The 20,758-nt window shown below is 43.0% G+C and overlaps 1 protein-coding gene across 1 annotated transcript in view; it reads left to right on the forward strand.

The window, feature by feature from the left end:
• Positions 1-20,346, forward strand: part of METTL22 (methyltransferase 22, Kin17 lysine) — a 176,943-nt gene extending 156,597 nt beyond the window's left edge. The window contains exons 10-11 of the mRNA XM_068244651.1: positions 7,997-8,162; positions 16,614-20,346. Of these exons, the coding sequence (XP_068100752.1) occupies positions 7,997-8,162; positions 16,614-16,649 (202 nt within the window). The 3' untranslated portion in view covers positions 16,650-20,346. The remainder of the gene's footprint in view (positions 1-7,996; positions 8,163-16,613) is intronic.
• Positions 20,347-20,758: the final 412 nt, after the last annotated feature.

The following is a 20,758-nucleotide window of genomic DNA, read 5'->3' on the forward strand; positions in this document are numbered from 1 at the left end:
CAGAGGAGAGGATGTGTGGGAGCCAGGAGGCAAGGTTGTCGAGAAATTGTCGTGTGGAGCCCGGAGGGCGGTATAAGACTGCAACAATGGCTGGGAGGGGATTGTAGAGGCGGATAGTGTGGGCCTCAAATGATGTGAATTGTAGGGAGGAAGGTGGAGTGAGGACACGGAATGTGCAGGATGGGGAGAGGAGCAGACCCACCCCTCCCCCAGTCCTGTTGTCTGGTCTGGTGGTGTGACTGAGGTGAAGCCCCCCGTAGGAGAGGGCAGCCTCTGCGGCAGAGTCAGAGGGGGTGAGCCATGTCTCAGTGAGTGCGAGGATGGTGAGGGATTTGGAGAGGAAGAGGTTGTGGACCTCTGTAAGTTTATTGCGGACGGATCTGGCATTCCAGAGACCGCAGGGTAGGGGGAGCATGTGCTTGTGAGTGGGATGGATGGAAATGAGGTTGGGGCGAGGATGGGTGTTGAAGTTATTTGTGGACAGAGAGCTGTGAAGCGGGTCAGCAGGGGATGCTTGTCTGGCAGGAGGCTGTGGCCCAGGGTTAGGCGATATATCACCAGCAGCAAGTAAGAGTAGGAGGGAGAGAGTAAGCAAATGTGAATGGGATTTAAATGTTTGTGAGGTTTTTGAGCTGCTGGAGGGAGAGAGAGATTTCAGGAGAGCTAACAGTTCATGAGAAGCTGAGTAAGGTGAGCAAAGCAGAGCAGATGAAATGAATATGGAGTGAGGTACACTGGGAGGATGCATATTGCAATGCAACTTGTAGATGTTTGCAGACAGGCAGAACATAAGAAAAAGTGCAGTAAACATGGTAAGTGTCAATGATTATCAGCAGGAAATTTCCAACTCCTAAACAGTTTATATGAGTATGCAGTTAGTGCAAGCAAACCTGTGTACATAAAGAGTCTACTTGGTAGTGCAACATATGTCCAGCAGTGGCATTTTGAGCAACAGCATTGGAGGCAGTTGTGGATGCAGAGTAGTAGTTTCCAGCAGAGTCCTTTGGCTGTTGATTCCTGTTTGAATTCCTGGGTGAATTCTTCTCATCTTCTCATCAGTTGTCACATTATAGCTTACAGCAACTGATGTGTAACTCAGTGTAAACCCAGAATAAACCATTGTCAACTAGGGATGATCAATGGTATGCAAATATTTCCGAGTTCATGCAAGATTATGTACATTTGTATGCAAATTTATGGATCTTGAAAATTGACCAAGTCCCACCAAGGTTTACATTTTCAAGCTGCATAAATTTGAATACATAATCCTGCATTGATCCTGTTGTCAACCACTTTTATATTATGTACCAATGTCTGTACTGTCATGTGTACCAATTTCTGGATATTATGTACACCAGTTTGTCCCTCCAATTATACAGCACCACAAAAGATGGCAATAATATAAATCAGCAATAATAATACATTGCAATATTGTACTGCCAACATTGGCCCCTTGTTTGAGACTACTTTATCATTGCACACAAGGATGGTAAATTTCTACTGCTCAACAAATTACTACTATGTTGAAATAAATAAAGGGAGTTTGAAAGCACAATGTCAGTAATTTTATGCAGTAATCTGCAGAGGGCAAATTTAATAAACTGTCAGAAAAAAACATCTGTTTAATGTTGTATATCTGTATCAGGATGGATCTGGCGTCGCAGTACACCAGCATCAATATCACTCTAAGATTCTTGACATGAAAGTCCCCATGAGATTAAATAGAGCGGACTGTTTTCAGTCTTGGTAACAAACCGTTGGCTTACTTTTGAAAATAATAGCAATGTAAATATAGTTGTTTTGCTTGACAGTACTACACCAGCCTAGATCTGTGTGAGTGTGAGCATTTTATATCACTGGAGTATAGGTTTGATAGAGTTTAACTAGACCTCTCTATAATGCTGGGAATATACAATAAGTTTTTTGGGCAGTTTTACTTTCTGATCTATTTTCAGATCATTTTTTCCATCGATTTCCATTCACTTCTATGAGAAAATCGATCAGAAAAATGATCAAAATCAGATCGGACCTGTCGGAAATTATCTATCGAGCCATCTGTCTGCCCAAAAAACTCATGGGGCTTTATTCACAAAGCAGTGCTAACCTACTTAGCACGTCTAAAGTCTTTAGACGTGTTAACCAGGGTGCTAAGTAGGTTAGCACCGGATTTCTCAATCAGATCGCGTGCGCAAAGTTTCATGCGCGCAAAGTCCTATGCGCACACTAAGTCCCATAGGCTTTAATGGGCACTTCGCGCGGAGCGCCCTGCGCTCTCTGTGCAGTGCGCGCGTAAAGTTTTACGCACGAAAAGCTGGTTTAGACGTGCTAAGGGGGTTTTCACAGGCGTGCTAACAGTTAGCACCGCTTTGTGAATCAAGCCCTTGGTGTCTTCCCAGCATAACACCTGCATAAATCTGTCATTTAGGCTACAACAGAACAAGGTAGGAGGCACCCAATATCTATTATATCTATTGATATCTTACACTGTAAACCCCCTAAAAAAGGGAACACCAAATTATTGAAAAGGAATATTTATTCAAGCACAAACGCTAAGGTGACCACACTAATCCTAAGATTCCATAAGGAGAGCGACCATCCAGTTCCTGAGAAGTTCTGAGGAAACTGAGTGGGGTTATGTCCCCACAGGGCTGCAACCCGCGTAACTATAAAATCGCCACCAGGAGACTTGGGTGCAGGCCACAGCCAATATTCGGCTTACCCTGCTCCTGCACAAGTCGTTAATTACTATTCCAACTCTAATGAAAAAGACAAAAGAAATACCGAGAGCCCAATATAGTGTACTATGCAAAACAAAGGGTTGGAAATGAAAAGTATATAATGTATATACTCACAAACGTGGGTTGCCTCCTAGGTAACCACTGTATAGGCAGGTGAGGAGATTAGACCTGTCCTCACTCAGGATTAAAAGTCGCTCTCTGTAGATAAGGAAATAAGGGGCAACGCCCCTCCACCGGAGGTGGATATTGATAATGTAAGAGTGAACAGAGGCGCCAGCAGGATAAAAGGTTCTAAAAGGCTTAAAATCCCTCAGGAGGTGGTGGTGGACTCGCCTTCCCGAAGCAGACAAGATACCGTCAGTTTTATGACAACAGGTTTATTAATATACTCCAAAACAAACACTGCAACGCGTTTCACGGGTATGTTCCCGCTTCCTCAGGCAATAAACAGATAGGAGTACACAGTATAGTCTCAAGGTCACGAATAGCGCCTCGTGACCTTGAGACTATACTGTGTACTCCTATCTGTTTATTGCCTGAGGAAGCGGGAACATACCCGTGAAACGCGTTGCAGTGTTTGTTTTGGAGTATATTAATAAACCTGTTGTCATAAAACTGACGGTATCTTGTCTGCTTCGGGAAGGCGAGTCCACCACCACCTCCTGAGGGATTTTCAGCCTTTTAGAACCTTTTATTCTGCTGGCGCCTCTGTTCACTCTTACATATTCCAACTCTAGGTACACGTGGATGGTAAGGAATGATGTAATTTGGCCACCAGCAATAGCTGGTATATAGCTTTACAGTGTTTGAAAAGTAACTTCAGCTCCGTCTTCTGAAGGTGCCGAAGTTGGTCACTGTGTGCCGCTATAGCTGTAATTCCTATTACGGTCTATAGGGGTGCCGGCTGTGCCCAAATCTCCTGCACTGTTATTACAACGCTCGCTGCAACCTGTCTTTGTGAGTATAATTATTCATATTAGAAACACCACTACAATTTAAAAAATGACGCTGCACCATTAGGCTCCTGGTCTTTTTCTCACACTCTTAGGGCTCGTTTCCACTAGTGCGGTGCGGAATCGCCTGCATTCCACCACGGACGAAATTGCATGCGTTTTTGCCGCGATTTCACATGCGATTCCGCATAGGTAAGGTATATGCGAATTTAACCATGTCACTGCCTGTGTAAATTAACATTAATACCTATGCGAAATCGCATGCGATTTCGCGGCAAAAAACGCATGGTCACCCCGCATGCGATTTCCCTATTAGATACATTAGCGGCGATTCGCGCACATTCCTTCTGCACGCGAAATCTGACGGCTCTGCCGTGCAGATTTCTGCCGCCCCAAAAAACGCTCCCGCAGCCGCACAAGTGGAAACGGCCCCATCCACTTACATTGCCTATGCGAATCCGCGTGCATTGCCCGCATGCGGATTCGCTATAGTGGAAACGAGCCCTTAGGTGAGCTCGAAGAACACCCCCACCCTACCTTTCATATAGGAAACAAGCTTATTTGATGTTCTACAGAATTACAGTACTCAAACTCACATCTATTCAAAAATGCGTGAAGAAAAATGAGCATGAAATAGCGATAATGGAATATTGGTAAATTTATCAATATTCTATTATCTGCTATAGTGGAATAGCACTAATTTTACAGATATGTATTTGCTATAGTAGAATTTCACTATATTGTATAGAATATCGTTAATTTTACCGATATTCTACTATGCCCCTCTGTACTCTTACACGAGTCCTCCCCTATAGATGCCTAACAAAAAACTGTAATAGAATGTCAGTTGATTTACTGATCTGCTATTATCTGCTTTAGTACAATATCTGTAATATTACAGATATTTATCCTATATAATAATCCTCAAGTGTCTCTGCGTACCCTGTCCCTGTGTCCGTGCGTTTGCGCCACTGCGCATGTGTGCATGGACAGCCGTTGGGACAGAAGGAGGATGAGGAAGGCGGCGTGTGCACGTGTGCGCGTAGGTGGACGCTGACATGCGGCGGTGGTGGCGGTCACAGGGGAAGGGGGGTTGTGAGACAGAACTAGAGCCTGTTATATTAAAGGGCTTAGGTCTACTAGTCTGCTATGATAGAATATTGGTAATATTTCCAGTATTCTACTATGCCCTTCTGTACCCGAACACTCGCACGAGCCTTCCCATATCGATGCCTAAAGTGAACCTGAGGTGAGAGGAACATGGAAGCTGCCATGTTTATTTATTTTTAAGCAATACCAGTTGCCTGGCTGTCCTGCTGATCCTCTGCCTCTAATACTTTTAGCCATAGACTCTAAACATGCATGCAGCAGATCAGGTGTTTCTGACAACATTGTCAAAACTGACTGAAGATTAGCTGCATGCTTGTTTCTGGTCTAATTCAGACACTACTGCAGCCAAATAGATTAGCAGGGCTGCCAGGTAACTAGTATTGTTTAAAAGGAAATAAATATGGCAGCCCCATATCACTCTTACCTCGGGTTCACTTACGAAAAACACTGCCCTATCTATGCTTAACAAGCAGGGCTGTGGAGTTGTTACAATAAGGGGGCTCTTCCTCTATTACAAATGCTTCACACAGGATCTGAACCAGGTTTATGGGTGATAGACTACACCTCTGCGTGCAATGTTCACAACATTCTCAGTGAATTAACAGCTACGCAGGGAGTGCATGTTAATAGTATAGTACCACACTATGAATAACTTTATAGTCACAAACTCCAAATTTAGCAACATATCAAATTAATTGATTTAATGAGAAAATGTAGTTTGAAAATCATGTAGAATTGGTATGGGAGCTGACAATAATTACATGTGTTTACACTTTCAAATTACAGCTCATATACAATTATTACTATTTTGTAATGTAGGGTACTAAAATATTACAATTATATGTGAATGTCAGTTTGCATAATAGCTCAGCTGGATGTCACGGTAGTGACCACAGAAAGTCAATAAGATGCAAATAATTGAGTTGATGCATGATTATGCAAATTGTATTTGAAAATGTATGCAGCTTGAAAATGGACCAAACAAATCCTGCAAAGGTGGAATTTGATTGGTCCATTTTTAATCTGCATAAATTTGCATAAACCTGCATCAACATAGAATTATTTGCATCTCATTGACCATCCCTACTAGTGACACAACTACTCATTGGGCTTTATTCTCACAGCAGAGATGTTATTTATTATAGCTAAAAGATTCCCTTGTACACACTGAGATATGTATCACTGATTTTAAAAATACGGTGACTGCTTCATTGCAGTAGCACAAGTAACTGTTTTTTGATTGGTTTATTTCATTTTTTGGACCACTGTTATTACTGTGTTATTACAAGTTATTTAAGGTGACTATTATCTGAGAAATAGAACATTTTTCATATTTTTTTTTAATTACAGTTAAAAAAATTAATTTATGACAGTGCATCAAACTTTTAGTAGATTGTATTTTATAGTAAGTAAAGTAATTCGATTCACCAACCGATTGAGTCATCAATCCATCAGGATCTAGGCATAAAAGAGACAAAGATACCAGTGACAGCAACATTATCAAACATTTTATACTTGGCATATCATTTAATTTTTTAGGGCTGACTGTGTCTGGTCTCCTCAACAACATGGCTTCTTTCATCCTGTCTCTATTTTCACCTCTACTCACTGGTGTCATGTGGTCCAACATCATCCATCTCGGCTGTAAGGCTTAGTGCACACCAGAGCGGTTCTGCTGCGGTTTGTGATCCGCTTGCGGGTGCGGATCCGCTAGGGTAATGTATTTCAATGGGCTGGTGCACACCAGAGCGGGAGGCGTTTTGCAGAAACGCATACTCCCGGGCTGCTGAAGATTTTGGATTGCGGATGCGTTTCTGCCTCAATGTTAAGTATAGGAAAAACGCAAACCGCTCTGAAAAACGGCACTTCAGAGCGGTTTGCCAGGCGTTTTTTGTTACAGTAGCTGTTCAGTAACAGCTTTACTGTAACAATACATGAAATCTACTACACCAAAAACTCTTCACAAAACCGCAAAATGCTAGCTAAAACGCTACAGAAAAAGAAGAAAAAGCGTTTACTGTAACAATACATGAAATCTACTACACCAAAAACTCTTCACAAAACCGCAAAATGCTAGCTAAAACGCTACAGAAAAAGAAGAAAAAGCGTTTCAAAATCTGCTAGCATTTTGCGGATCTGCTAGTGGGTTTTGGTGTGCACCAGGCCTAACACTCCATGGCTCTGATCATAAAAATTTCTGGCCACCGGGGTATCACATCCCAAGACCAATGGGTGGAACCCTCAGATTGAGTGCATATGTTCCTAAATCCGGACCTTCACTGGTCTCGTCTTGCCGACATGAAGAACCTCATGGGCACTTCAGTGCATAGACAGTGTAACTGCTGTGATAGGACCCAATATTGATCTTCTCTCCAGAATATGGCTACATCACATGCTCACCTCTTATGCTCGCGCTACAGAAGTTACTTTCCAAGCACGGAAATGTGCCCTTTATTTTGTGTACTCCTTCATCTCCATGCTTTTTTTTGACAAATCCACTCTGCTCACTACATCAAATATAATTGTACCCCTCTTGTATGAGAACAAAGGTGGATCTAAAAATAGAGTACCAAATGTAGGGTCCTGCTAAAGTATTGGCCAATAATTCCTCACCACCTGTTTCACCAACCCAGATATTTTACAAAAAGACTGCACAAATAGAATCTGTTTTCTTTTGTCTCCTGTCTTTTTTTCTGGTTAGCACCAACCAAGAGTCTCTTAATATTATTCTTTAGTATTTATGTAGTGCTGACATGTGCGGCAATTCTGTATACCTCCTCCTTAATTGCCTCAAGCTGACTCATCATGCCACTTCTCTTTGATCTTGGAAGTATTTGGGTCTCCCGAGTACTTCCCAAGATGAACTGCTTCGTATTGCGCACATGCAAGTCCACGCTCCCATGTGCATAGTACGGAGCCGCTTGACTTTGGAAGTACTCAGAGACCTGAGTACTTCCATGGCTTTCCAAGGAGACCTGAAGGCCTCTCCTACATCAAAGTTGAAGACAGGAATGGGAGGCAGAGTGGTGAAACGAGGAGACGCAGAGAGGAACAGGAAGGCTCTAAAGGATTCAGAGCCTTCCCTCCTCCTAGTTGAGTATCTAATTTTTTTATGCAGATTACAGTTGTACTTTTAAACATACAATTACTGAATATTTCAAATTCCAACTTTGTTATGGTTTGCTTCACCTTTAGATACAACTTTACTCTGCGATACATGGACGTCACATGTGATGCATACAATCATTTTCGAAACTGCTTAAACAATTTTGAAACTACTGCTAATGGGAAGCAAAGATGGTCAGCAAAGGAAATCCAGCCAGTGTTCCCACAATTCCTCAGTTATGAGCGGGAACATTTGGTAAGTACTTCCTCACAGAGCATTTTCCTTCAAGTAAACCTGAGGTGACAGGATATAAAAGTTTTATACATACCTGGGGCTTCCTTCAGCTCCCTTCATGCCGATTGCTTCCTCGCCGCCGTCCTCCGTCTCCTGAATTGTTCGGTAGATGCCCTGTTAGTTTCACCAGTCGGGCGTACTGTGCATGCGCAGCCCGGCCACACTCCCAGTAGCGGGAGCGCCTGCGAAGTATGCCCCCTGCTGCGGGAGCGTGACGGGGGAGCACACGTGGGTGGACTGCTCCGAACCTGCGAATCTAACGGGGCATCTACCGGACAATCTGAGAGGCAGAGGATGGCGAGGGAGCAATCGGCGTGGAGGGGGCTGGAGTAAGCCCCAGGTATGTATAAGGTATGTATACACCCTGTTGTCTCAGGTACACTTTAAGCAATTGAAATTTTTTAATTTTTTTTGTTACCTAGCAGTTTGTAATATTTTTCCCAAGTTCTTTCATTCTGTCGCTGCTTTAGTTATTACGTGAATCTAAAGTGAAATACTGTACATTTTTTTTTCTATTCAGATTATTACTAGGGCTAGGAGGATGTATTATATCATGTCATCCTGTTATTTCTGCATGAATCCTTTTTAGTTTATCCATCTGGATAAATGCTGTCATAAACTTAGAATGCACATTTTCAAAGAGGATAGTGGATGGATTAGATCAAGGCTTTTCAACCTGTGGTACGCGTACCACCGATGGTACTTTGCTGTTGGCCAGGTGGTACACACCAGGTTTGCCTGCCACTTTATTGCCTGTATGCCACTTGTCCTGGTTCTGCCCTGCCTCCACAAAGTTCCCTCCCTCGCTCTTTGCTGTTATGCTCTGCAGCATACTTCAGACCTCAGATCAGTGGGGAAGAGACAGCCAGGCCAATCTACCTCCATTTTGCCAATACTGACGGCTAGCAATCTAATCAAAACTGTAGGCTAGCAATCTAATTGTAGTCTTTTCCCCCACCAATGCCTCCTACAATTCCCCTCCCATATGCGCTTTTTTCTTAAAGTATACCTGTAAGAATAAAGGGCCCTGGGAGGTACTTACCTCAGGGAGGGGAAGACTTTTGTATCCTAAAGAGGTTTCCCCCTTCCTCAGCAGATGGGATCCAGCGCTAGGAGCCCCAAAGTTATCCTCGTTGGTGTGTGTGCATGCGTAGTAGCTGCTCTCCGTTCATGCTCCAGCAGAAACAGCCAAGCCCGATTACGTCCAATCTACTGCGCAGGCATACTGGTGGTACTTTTTAGGTGATAAAAGTGGTAGAATGAGTGAAAAGGTTGAAAAGCTTTGCACTACACACACACACACACACACACACACACACACACACACACACACACACCAACTATATTTGTTTTCCTTGACTTCAGCACTTGAGTTTAGGTCTTCTTTAAAGTGCAACTGATATGAGAAGAATACAGTGGCTGCCATATTTACTTCCTTTTAAACTATAAGAGTTGAATGGCAGTCCGGCTGATCTATGTCTCTGCAGAAGTGTCTGAATCACACCAGAAACAAGCATGCAGCTAATCTTGTCAGATCTGACAATAATGTCAGAAACACCTGATCTGCATGTGCTTGTTCAGGGGTTTTGGCTAAAAGTATTAGAGGCAGAGGATCAGCATGATAGCCAGGTAACAGGCATTGCTTAAAAGGAAATTAATATGGCACCCTCCATATCCCTCTCACTTCAATTCTCCTTTAACAGCTCACTTTTTTCACTGTAGTGGTTCTTTAAACAGTTGAAATATGACAGTTGGAAATCAACAGTTTAAAAATGGCAGTTGGAAAAATGACAGTTGGAAATAGCAGTTGGAAAATGTTAGTTGAAATTTGGCAGTTGAAAAATTAAAGTTGAAAAATGGCAGTTGAAAAAACAGTTGAACTGTCGTTTTCCAACGGTCATTTTCCAACTGTCATTCTCCAACTGCCAAATTTTAACTGTCATTTTCCAACTGCCATTTTCCAACTGCTATTTTTCAACTGTCATTTTCCAACCATCAAATTTCAACTGTTTTTGAACAGTTTAAATCTGGCAGTTGAAAAACAGGTGAACTGCCATTTTCCAACTGCCAAATTTCAACTGTTTTTAACTGTCATTTTCCAACTGCCAAATGTTAACTGCCATTTTTCAACTGCCATTTCCAACTGTCATTTTCCAACTGCCAAATTTCAACTGTTGTTTTTAACTGTCACTCTCCAACTGTCATTTTACAACTGCCATTTTTAAACTGTCGTTTTCCAACTGCTAAATTTCAACAGTTTTTCATCTGCCATTTTACAACTGTCGTCTTCCAAATGCCAAATTTCAACTGTTGATTTTCAGCTGTCATTTTTAAACTGCCATTTCTCAACTGTCATTTTCCAACAGCCAAATTTCAACTGTTGTTTTTCAACTGCCATTTTTCAACTTCCATTTTTCAACTATCCTTTTCCAACTGTTTCCTTCTTCCTTTCCTGATTATTTATTTTGTAAACACAAGCCTTGAGGTCCTTAAAGGGGTTCTGTTGACCTTTTAAAAAACAAAAACTGCCACTTACCTGGGGCTTCTATTGGCTCCCTGCAGCTGGAATGTCCCGCGCCGTCCTCTTCCGATTTGCCATTCCCCGCCGCCGGTCCCGGTGTAAATATTCATCTAACTAGAGGAATAGAAGTGCGGCTGCGCGCGTGCTCGCTCCCGCGTGCGACCAAGGCCGCGCAGCCGCACTTCTATTCCTCTAGTTAGACGAATAATTACACTGGTGCGGGCGGCTGGGAACGGTGCATTTGAAGAGGACGGCGCGGGACATTACAGCTGCAGGGGGCCAATAGAAGCCCCAGGTAAGTGGCAGTTTTTGTTTTTTAAAAGGTCAACAGAACTCCTGTTGAATGTTGATTTGCCACCACATTTTCTGTTTTGGGGCTAGATTTGCATCACGATTTGCACAATTTAAAACTGGCAATCTCTACAAAGTCCAAAACCAGATGAAACAGTCACAGGTGTCAGATATGCATAACTGTGAAGAGGGATTGGAAGAAAAAGCCTATGTTGGCTTTTTACCTTTCTATCTTGCTCCCAAGTCTAATGACCCATTTATTGGCTTCAACTTTCATAGTGGTTCTCTTTCCAGGCCAGCACTTTTAGCCACCTTTGAAACTTGTCCACACATTCTCTACCTTAGTGCTTGGTACTCATGTTCCTCCACGATGGTGGCCTAATTAGACAGGCTAATCTCTCTAGACCAGGGCTTTGCACCTGTGGGATGGGTACCACCGGTGGTACTTTGCTTGTTGGCCAGGTCGTACACACCAGATTTGTCTGCCACTTTATTGCCTGCAGGCCACTTGTTCTGGTCCTGTCCTGCCTCCACAAAGTTTGGCTCTCCCTCCCTCGCTCCTCGCTGTGCTACTCTGCGACATACTTCACACCTCAGATCAGTGGGGAAGAGACAGCCAGGTGAACGGTGCACAGTGATGGTGCAGATACAGAAAGTGACATCACTGCTCACTTCCTGTATTTGAAGTATACATGCCATCACCGTGCACCGCTTGCCTGGCTGTCTCTTCACTGTGGCAAGCTTACCAATGATCTGAGGTGTGAACTATTCCGCAGGGTTGCACAGCAAGGAGTGAGGAAGGGGGAGCAGAACTTGGTAGTGAGTCACTGCCCAGCCCTCAGCTCTCTGGTGGTGGGACTAGGCTACCTATTATTAAAGGGGGGGGGGGGTTTGAGGAATCAGCAAGGCTACCTATATTGGTAATCTGCCTACAGATTACCAATACTGACAATTTGTCAGCAATGTAATTGTAGTCTGTTACCCAACCAATGCCTCCTACTTTTCCCCTCCCGTATGCCCTTTTTTTAAGTGTATCTGTAAGAAAAAAAGTCCCCCGTGGGGTACTTACCTCAGGGTAGGGGAGGCCTTTGTATCCTAAAGATGTTTCCCCCTTCCTCCTCAGTAGAGGGGATCCAGCGCTGGGAGCCCCAAAGTTCTCCTCGTCGGTGTGTGCGCATGCGCTATGCTCCTCTCCGTTCAGGCTCCAGCAGAAACAGCCAAGCCCGAATGCATCCAATCTACTGTGCAGGCACACTGGTGGTACTTAAACATTTTCAGGCGATAAAAGTGGTACAATTAGTGAAAAGGTTGAAAAGCCCTGCATTAGATTGACCATCAATCAGTCTTCCGTAATGATTATAAAGTAATCTAACAACTGAAGAAATCGCTGCAATTTCCACTTATCTTGTCAGAAGCATGACAGTTATTTTTCTACACACCTTTCTTTTTCATAGACTATACCAGTCTTTTATCCTGAGTGAAAGTAAGCCTAGAAAATTGGCTCTTAGTCTTAGCTCAGATCATGTTTCCAAACCGACCTTGTTCTATTAAGCTGATGAGTCTGTCTTGACTGAACAAGTGCAGACGTCTAGCAAGGCTGTTTGGATAATTGTCTGACTGGCTCCTAGTTCCATAATATAAGCCGTTATTATTATTTACAAAGCATAAGCACATTAGTCAGCACTGTTCAATAAATGAATTAGGGGTGGAGATTAAAATGTGAGAAACCGCAAGATGTGATTCATTCATGGATCATGGATTCATGGATCAAACCTTGTATCTGGCCTCCAATCTAACTTTGGCCAAATGGTTAGATTTTATAATGCATCTATTTAGAACCGCAAATGGACTTTCATCATTTTTGTTTTTCATTCAGTCCGTGTACGTGTATGGTCTGTGCCCGTGCAGGAGCATGAAGCTGCTTGTGCAGGCCTTTTTCCTCCCTGCAAGAGCGCTGCGTGCTACCGTGTAGGCATGGATCACACTTGTGCATGCGCATTACGGTCTTGCTCATACACAGATGGGTCCTGGGCAGCAGCCTCTGCACACAGCATTTTGGAGTTCGTGGCTACAACCCCAGAGAAAAAACAATTACAATGTCTTATCTCCTGCCCTCTTCCCTACTGAACCTACCTAGATCATCTGGAACCAGAAGTGGACCATCTCTGGTACCCTCACCAGAGCCCAGTCCATGGATCCCACGCCGTGCCGGTCTCAGACCCTCACCAGAGTTTTGATCGCTGATCCCAATGTGGGCCAGTTCAAACCCTGCTCCCCAGCAGCTCCACATAATTGATGGGATCCCAGCACCAGATCAGATCCCCTCGGTGATCTCACATCTGCCCTTACCTCCACGCAACTTAAGGCCCCAGCTTCTCTCCCGGCTGGGCCACGACCGCCGATCCTCTCCACCCTGATCTCAGAGCAAGGCAGGTTGGCTCCCTTTTGGACCTCTGCTCTGTGCAGCAGGGCTCTGTACCCACCGGCTACAGGTCCCACCAGCTTGACTAACCTCTAATGCATGCTCTGAGCTGCTCACTCCGTTTGGGCAAATGTTTGGATTGCCCTCTCTGCCTGCAACACCTTTGCTCCACTCCTGCTGCTCCACTGGGGTCCCTGCTGCCAGCCTTCACCTGGGAGCACCTGAAGTGCTCTCTAGCAGTGCCCAACCACTGTGCCAACACCGCAATTCCGGCAGGCCGGGAAAGCTACTCGAACCCCAGGCTTCTTCCAGGAGCTATGCCCAAATCTTCAAACCGGGTCCTGCTGGTCGTTCAAGGGCTCCCAGTCCACCTACTCCTGGACACCACTGACCTCCCTACTTGCCGGCCACCCAATCGAAGACCTCCAAGGCATTCCATAGCTGACCTCCCTGCCTGCCACCCCACTGTGGACCACTGCTAACCCCCAAGTCCCTCCACCGCGATTTCTCCCTGCTACCTGCTTTACTGCTGATCCTTGCCTTAGTAGAAAGGACATCTCAGATCAGTACAAGTAGACAGACAGTTGTCCCAGTCTTATCTATGACTGCAACCTGATTACTGGTAACACATACGGAAATGCCCTTTGACTTGCCTCACAAGCTATGTCAATCAGGTATACTTAACTTCCTAATATGGTAGCTGCTCTTCTTAACATTCCTTTATGACAATACCATGCAAAAATCAAGCAGGTGGTTTTTAGTTTCATAGATCAAGGAGATATCCAGACAGCTCAATTGTAAATTGCTTAATCACCTCTATTTAATGAATTGGCTTTTTGTTGCTTCCTTTACTGTTGCTGAATGTTACAATTATTACCTAATGCTAGCACCATACGTTTTTGTGTCCGATAGATGGTCTGATACATACATTCCGTCATGTCCAATATTCCTTCCGATCATTTTTCTGGTCGATTTCTCATAGAAGTGAATGGAAAATAAGAAAAACGAGTGGACGATGAGAGAATCGAGCGGAGAATCAAGCGGAAAAAACGATTGGATGGAAAATCGAGTGGAAAAAAAAACGTATCGTGTGTACCTAGCATTAGTCTATTCCGAAGCAGACAATTTGGATGCCAGCAGTGCTATCTTAAAATGGGCGCTGTAATGTTAATTGCAGCTGCCCATGGGATAATGTGAGCACTGACAGTGCCTGATAAATATTGGGATCAGGCTGCTGGCACCCATTAATTAGCGTAAGGGAGGGAGTATTTATCAACAAAGGTGGTGGTTAGAGGTGAAACTCGAAAAATTAGAATATTGTGCAAAAGTCCATTTATTTTAGTAATTCAACTTAAAAGCTGAAGCAGTTATAGGAAATAGACTAATTACATGCAAAGTGAGATACCTGCAAAGGGCTCCTATTTTGTGTAATTCTTTCACCTTTTAAGTTGAATTACTGATATAAATGGACTTTTGCATGATATTCTTAATGTTTCGTGTTTCACCTGTATATTGGCAGAGGATGGTAAATTAGTGCTATGCATCAGTAGAGGGAAGGGTTAGTGTGAGAATAGGGTCAGGTTTAGTTGTCATTATTGGCAGAAATGGGGATGGTGGTTAGGGTTAAGCATTGGTGGGGGGAGGTCAGTTAGGGTTAGGCATCAGTGGGGTGTCAGTTAGTTAGACCTCGGTGGCAGGTCAGTTAGGGTTAGGCATTGATGGGTTTGAGAGGGGTCAGTTACGTTTAGGCATAGTTAGAGGAGAGGGCTGGCATAACAATTAGGTTAGGCCATAGTAAAATATGTGAAAATTACTGATTTTCTTCTATCACAACTACCCAGTGATTCATAGTAGAATTTTGGTTAATTACCTATATTCTACTTGTGGCCATTCCCAGTGCCCACATTTTCATGGCACCCATTTTAAATGTGCACTGTCTAATCTAGTGTACAATATTACACAATAGCACTACTAAAATGCAAACAGTAAAAAAAATGTAAAATCATATATGCTTTTTTTTTATAATGACACATTCATAATAGTGTTTGTTCTGTACTGGCAACCCCTGCATAAGGTTGTGTATAGCTTAAGTACCTCAGCAGTGCATGCTACAGCCACAAACTTAGGCTTGGTGAGTCCCAGGAGTTTGTCTGATTGCCAGGTTTGGAAAACCAGCCCCACCCTCTCTGGCCCCTGTCTTGGTCCTTCTATCTATGCCACACATCTGCCTACAATGTCCTTTCCCAAGACACTAGTAATGGCATCATCTGGCCTCTGTACCAATACTGGGGGAGTGGGAAATGGTAGTCTAATCCTGATTGTATTCTAACCAAACTGTGGTGATTTGCTAGAGCTCAGTAGAGCCCTTTTATATTAGTAAGCAGTGCCTCTGAGGTAGTAAAGCTGCTAAGTGTTTCTGTAAGGAAATGTAAGAAGATTCTGAAACTTCTTTGTTTACCATTGTTAGTTTTTTAGGGTTAACAAAGTTGTTTCTGATCTGTTTAGTTTGAAATTTAAAGTGTATACAGGTGTTCCTTGATGTTACTTGCTTTCTAAAAAATCATATGGACAGTTCACTGTCCCGAGTGCCTTGTTCTGCAAGTGTGGTACAACCTTTACAAACTCATTTTGTTCTAATTACCTCAACGAAATGCAGACTGTACGCCTACGTAATCATGATCTTGGGTCAGCTCATTCCACGGTGTAGTCACAGTTATGTTGGTTGCAACCGAAGCATAACCTGACCAGCTCTTGCGCCCTGCTATTGCCTTCCTCGGTGTTAAGAATTTCATTGTACACTAAATGCAGGAGTGGGGGCATATGTAAGCAATTTAAAACAAAACATTTTTTTACTTCCACCAAGGGAGGTTTTGGAGCGATTCAGAGGAAAGCGATATTGGGCCCTCACTGTCCACTATGAAATCGATCCAGAAAAGTTGCAGTTTCCGCGTTTGCAATTTCAGCAAATTGCAGTCGTGCTGTGATCTTCGCTTCATTGACTTTAATTAGCCTAGCTCTTTTGGAGTTCTAAAGGGCAGCTAAATGCGCTCTAGTGGGCTATAGCTAAATTCTGCAAACTCGCCTTCAGTATTTCAGAGATTCATGAGCAACCCCCAAAAAAGTTTCATATGCAGCAATATGTAATATAATAAGATGCATCATTTTTTCTCTTTAATAGGAACTATGGAAAATTACTTCCACGCCTCTGGACTGATCATGACTTATTTGTCGAGCAGATCAAAGTATTGGAACCTAGAAGACCTGCTACATAGCTGCAAGGCATAGAAAGGGGATATTGAACAATATGGAACTGAAACTGTCAGATGTTGAAAGCTTATTTGGTATAACTTGTGCTTAACTTATCCTAGAAGATCCAGGAGATGAAGACGAACAGTTAATAGTATGGACAGCATATCATTGTTTTATGAATTTTGACCTGTTCATTGCGCTCAGTTGAATTTTTTTTTTTTTACGTGTTCTATTGAATTTTAATTTAAATGATATCTATGCAAACATGCAATTGCAGTTAATAAGTATTGCTAAAGACTATGAACACTTGAAATGGTCTCACCGTTGAGGTCCGTACACACGCCGGACTGGAGGCAACGACGGGTCCGTCGTCACCTCCCGCTGGGTGGACGTTCCAGCGACAGTCCGGCGTGTGTACAGTTTGTCGGTGGACTGATACGGCTGTTTCTGAGCGACCCGTCGTTGCCTCCAGTCCGGCGTGTGTACGGACCTTAAAGCTGCTTAGGATGGCTAACTCAACGGCTCTTTTTAGGCTTTTTTTTTAAGGTTTATGTTTTCTTTGTAGCCATTTTTAGGTTTTTAAAGGTTTTTTTTTCTTTGTAGTTGTGGACAGCCAGTCAATCGTATACCTCCAAACAATTGCAAAACTTGAAAATAGCTCAGATGTAGGTGCTACAACAATTATGTGCATTTTTTTCTACTGTGTACTGAAAGGGAGCTTGTCACCGAATGTGAGAAACCTCATGCAGAATTTGTTATTCTAGCTACCAGCCTACATTCTAATTTCAGGGCAGCAATTAAAGTTGCAATTATGCTGTATTTGTTCATATTCATTTGAGCTGAAGGTAAATAAATATATATATATATATATATAGGGCCTGATTCACAAAGCGGTGCAAACTTTTTCGCGGACTTTTGCGCGTGCAATTTGCCGCGATTCGCGCGATCGCGGACTTTTGCGCGCGCAATTTGTGAATCAGGCCCATAGAGAGAGAGATAAAACAACAACGACAAAAAAAAAAGTTTCCTAGAGCTACCAATCAGAATTCTTGTTTTATTAAAAAAAAAAAAATATTGGTTGTTTTGAGAAACTGTTCAATTTTAATAATTCTGACCCAGGGACTTTTTTGGCCAAGAATGGCCAAAATGCTTACATTTATACTATATTTTATATTTATTTGTCATTACAGATAAATTTTAATTAACAAATTCCAGCAACATAGAGACGGTTGGTGTTAATAATGGAGGCAACAACATGTAGCAGTATCAAAAAATGTTGCTAAATAAGATTAATTAATTGTGGTGTGTCGATCATTTAATTTATTTTGTCATTTTCTCACTTGGGAAAAGGAGGTCTGCAGCTCTTGTGTGCTATTCTGTTACCTTCCTCATTTTTGAGAATGACTGTTAGTACCTTTGAAATGTTCTGCCTCCAACTGTCATTTTACAGAGCTTATTTAAAATGAAAGTAAAAATGTGTGGTTGCTATGAGCACCAAACATAAATGCTTCCCGCTCATAAGGCCCTGGGCTGCAGTTTTATTGCTGTAATTGGAAAAGCTAGGTTAACTGAGGGCCAGTGACCACTTATCTTGACACCAGTATCCCAAGGTTCAAGACTGTGTGTTAGTTGGTCAGTGAGGAAAGAAGGTGCAGGCCTGGGTCTAAATCCATACACAGACAAAAATATGCTATTTCAAATCAAAGAAAAATTAAATTGAAGATAAACCTGTAATAATCATGACCAGGGATGCTCACCGAAGTTAATCACAAGTAATGACGACTGATTACTTGTGTTTCAAATAACAGTTAATTGCTGCAAATGCGGGGATGGATGCGGCGGGGTTAATTACCGATAATGCCGCCGTCTGCCCTGCGTGTCAACGAGATTGCAAGCGTCCTATTGGTCGCGTTGCAAGCCTCGCTATGGTGCACTTCCTCCTTCCGGCTTGAAGGAGGAGGTGCGCCATAGAGAGGCTTGCAACGCGACCAATAGGACGTTTGCAATCTCGCACCTGCAGCAATTAACCCTTATTTAAATCACGAGTAATCAGTTTTGATTACTCGTGATTAACCTTGTGGAGCATCCCTGATCATGACATGGCAGTATATATCATTGTACAGGTTTCCTTTACTTCACAGGATTTGAACCCAGGGTTGATTTAAGCAGAACTCATGAATAAGCATGTGATCAGTTTGATCAGGTGATGGATTTGATGAGACAATTGCTCACCTTAGCTTGAAATGCACACGATCATGACAAGCAAACCAGATCAAGATGATCATATTCCACTCCATGGTTTCTACTCACCCTGGATCAACTCCACTGTTTGCTATAGACTCTGATAGAGGCAATTGGTAGTTTCTGTTATCAGTGAATTATAACTAAAATAAGTGTTTTGGATTGACTGTTTTTTGTTTTGTTTTGTTTTTTATGAAGACCACACCTATCTTTAAGGTAGACTGCAGTTTTACTATCATAAGGTACACATGTAACTTCTGCCACATGCACTTTATAAAATAGCACTGACATGTAAGTTTTAAATCAACTGGTACCTCATATTTAAAGGTTAGCTGTCCCTTTAAATGTCTGTTCAGAGAAAGCTTTAATAGGAAACCCTTATGAGTAATGCAAAAAGTTGTATTGTTTATTTTTTTCTGGAAGGAGAACCCTATTATTTACGTTTTGTAGTAGTACAGCATTGTGCACTCTTTGAGACAGATTTATCGTGATGAAGTAAACCAACACAGAACATATTTAGAACTATGAACAGGTTTCAGTGTACACCACTTTGGGACTTAAAGTGACTCTGTAACAAAAATTACAACGTTTTTTCTACCATCCTACAAGTTCCTAAGCCTATTTTAATGTGATCTGGCTTGCTGCAGCTCTTTCTACTATAACCATCTCTGTAATAAATCAATGTATCTTTCCCCTGTCAGACTTGTCGGCCTGTGTCTGGAAGGCTGCCAAGTTCTTCAGTGTTGAACTGTTCCTCTATGCACACTCCAGTGTGTGTTTTATTTACATAAGCCAGCAGCTTCTCTGCTATCTTATCAGTGATAGAAGAGAGCTGGATAAAAATCCTCCTCTGGAGGCTGTGAAAGGAGCTGGTCTGTCACATACTAAGGAATTAACGACATAGGCAGAGCTGTCTGCAGGAAGCCTGTAATATTCAGTGCATGAGAGAAGCTGGGGACAGAAGGTAAACACACACAAGTGATCTTTTGAGATTCAGAAGTAAGGCTGTATACAGCCTGCTTGTGTATGGATGTATTTTCTATGTGTGGACATACTGTACATCAACCTACTTCCTGTTTTGGTGGCCATTTTGTTTGTTTATAAACAAACTTTTTAAAACTGTTTTTAACCACTTTTAATGCGGCGAGGAGCGGCGAAATTGTGACAGAGGGTAATAGGAGATGTCCCCTAACGCACTGGTATGTTTACTTTTGTGCGATTTTAACAATACAGATTCTCTTTAAAGAGGATCTGTATTGGAAAAAAATGCCCCTGGGTGTACTCACCTCGGGGGGGGGGGGAAGCCACTGGATCCTATTGAGGCTTCCCCCGTCCTCCTCCGTCCCACGGTGGCAGCAATACAGCTCCCCGAACGACGGGGATGTAGATATTTACCTTCTTGACTCCAGCGCAGGTGCAGTAACGGCTCTTGGCTTGGAAATAGGCTGAAATAGCAGATCCCAGTCGGGCCCACTCTTCTGCGCAGGCACCTGCGCTGTAGAGCGGACCCGACTGAGATAGGCTGTGTCCGCCTATTTCCAAGCGGAGAGCCGCAACAGCGCCCCCGCTGGAACAGGGAAAGGTAAATATTGCACAGCCTGACAAATTGTCGGTTGTGCATTCTGTGGGCTGCAGCGAGACCGCCGTGGGACAGAGGAGGATGCGGGAAGCCTCAAAAGGATCCAGAGGCTTCCCCCTCCCTAGGTGAGTACCCCCCAGGGGAACTTTTTTTCAGTACAGAGTCTCTTTAGATCTCTACTGACCATTTTTCTTGACTTTGAACCACCTTATATATTCTTTTGTAGTCAGTCTGTGCACTTCCTTAACTGTCTG

This window comes from Hyperolius riggenbachi, chromosome 7, assembly GCF_040937935.1.
Source record: "Hyperolius riggenbachi isolate aHypRig1 chromosome 7, aHypRig1.pri, whole genome shotgun sequence".
NCBI lineage: Eukaryota > Metazoa > Chordata > Amphibia > Anura > Hyperoliidae > Hyperolius > Hyperolius riggenbachi.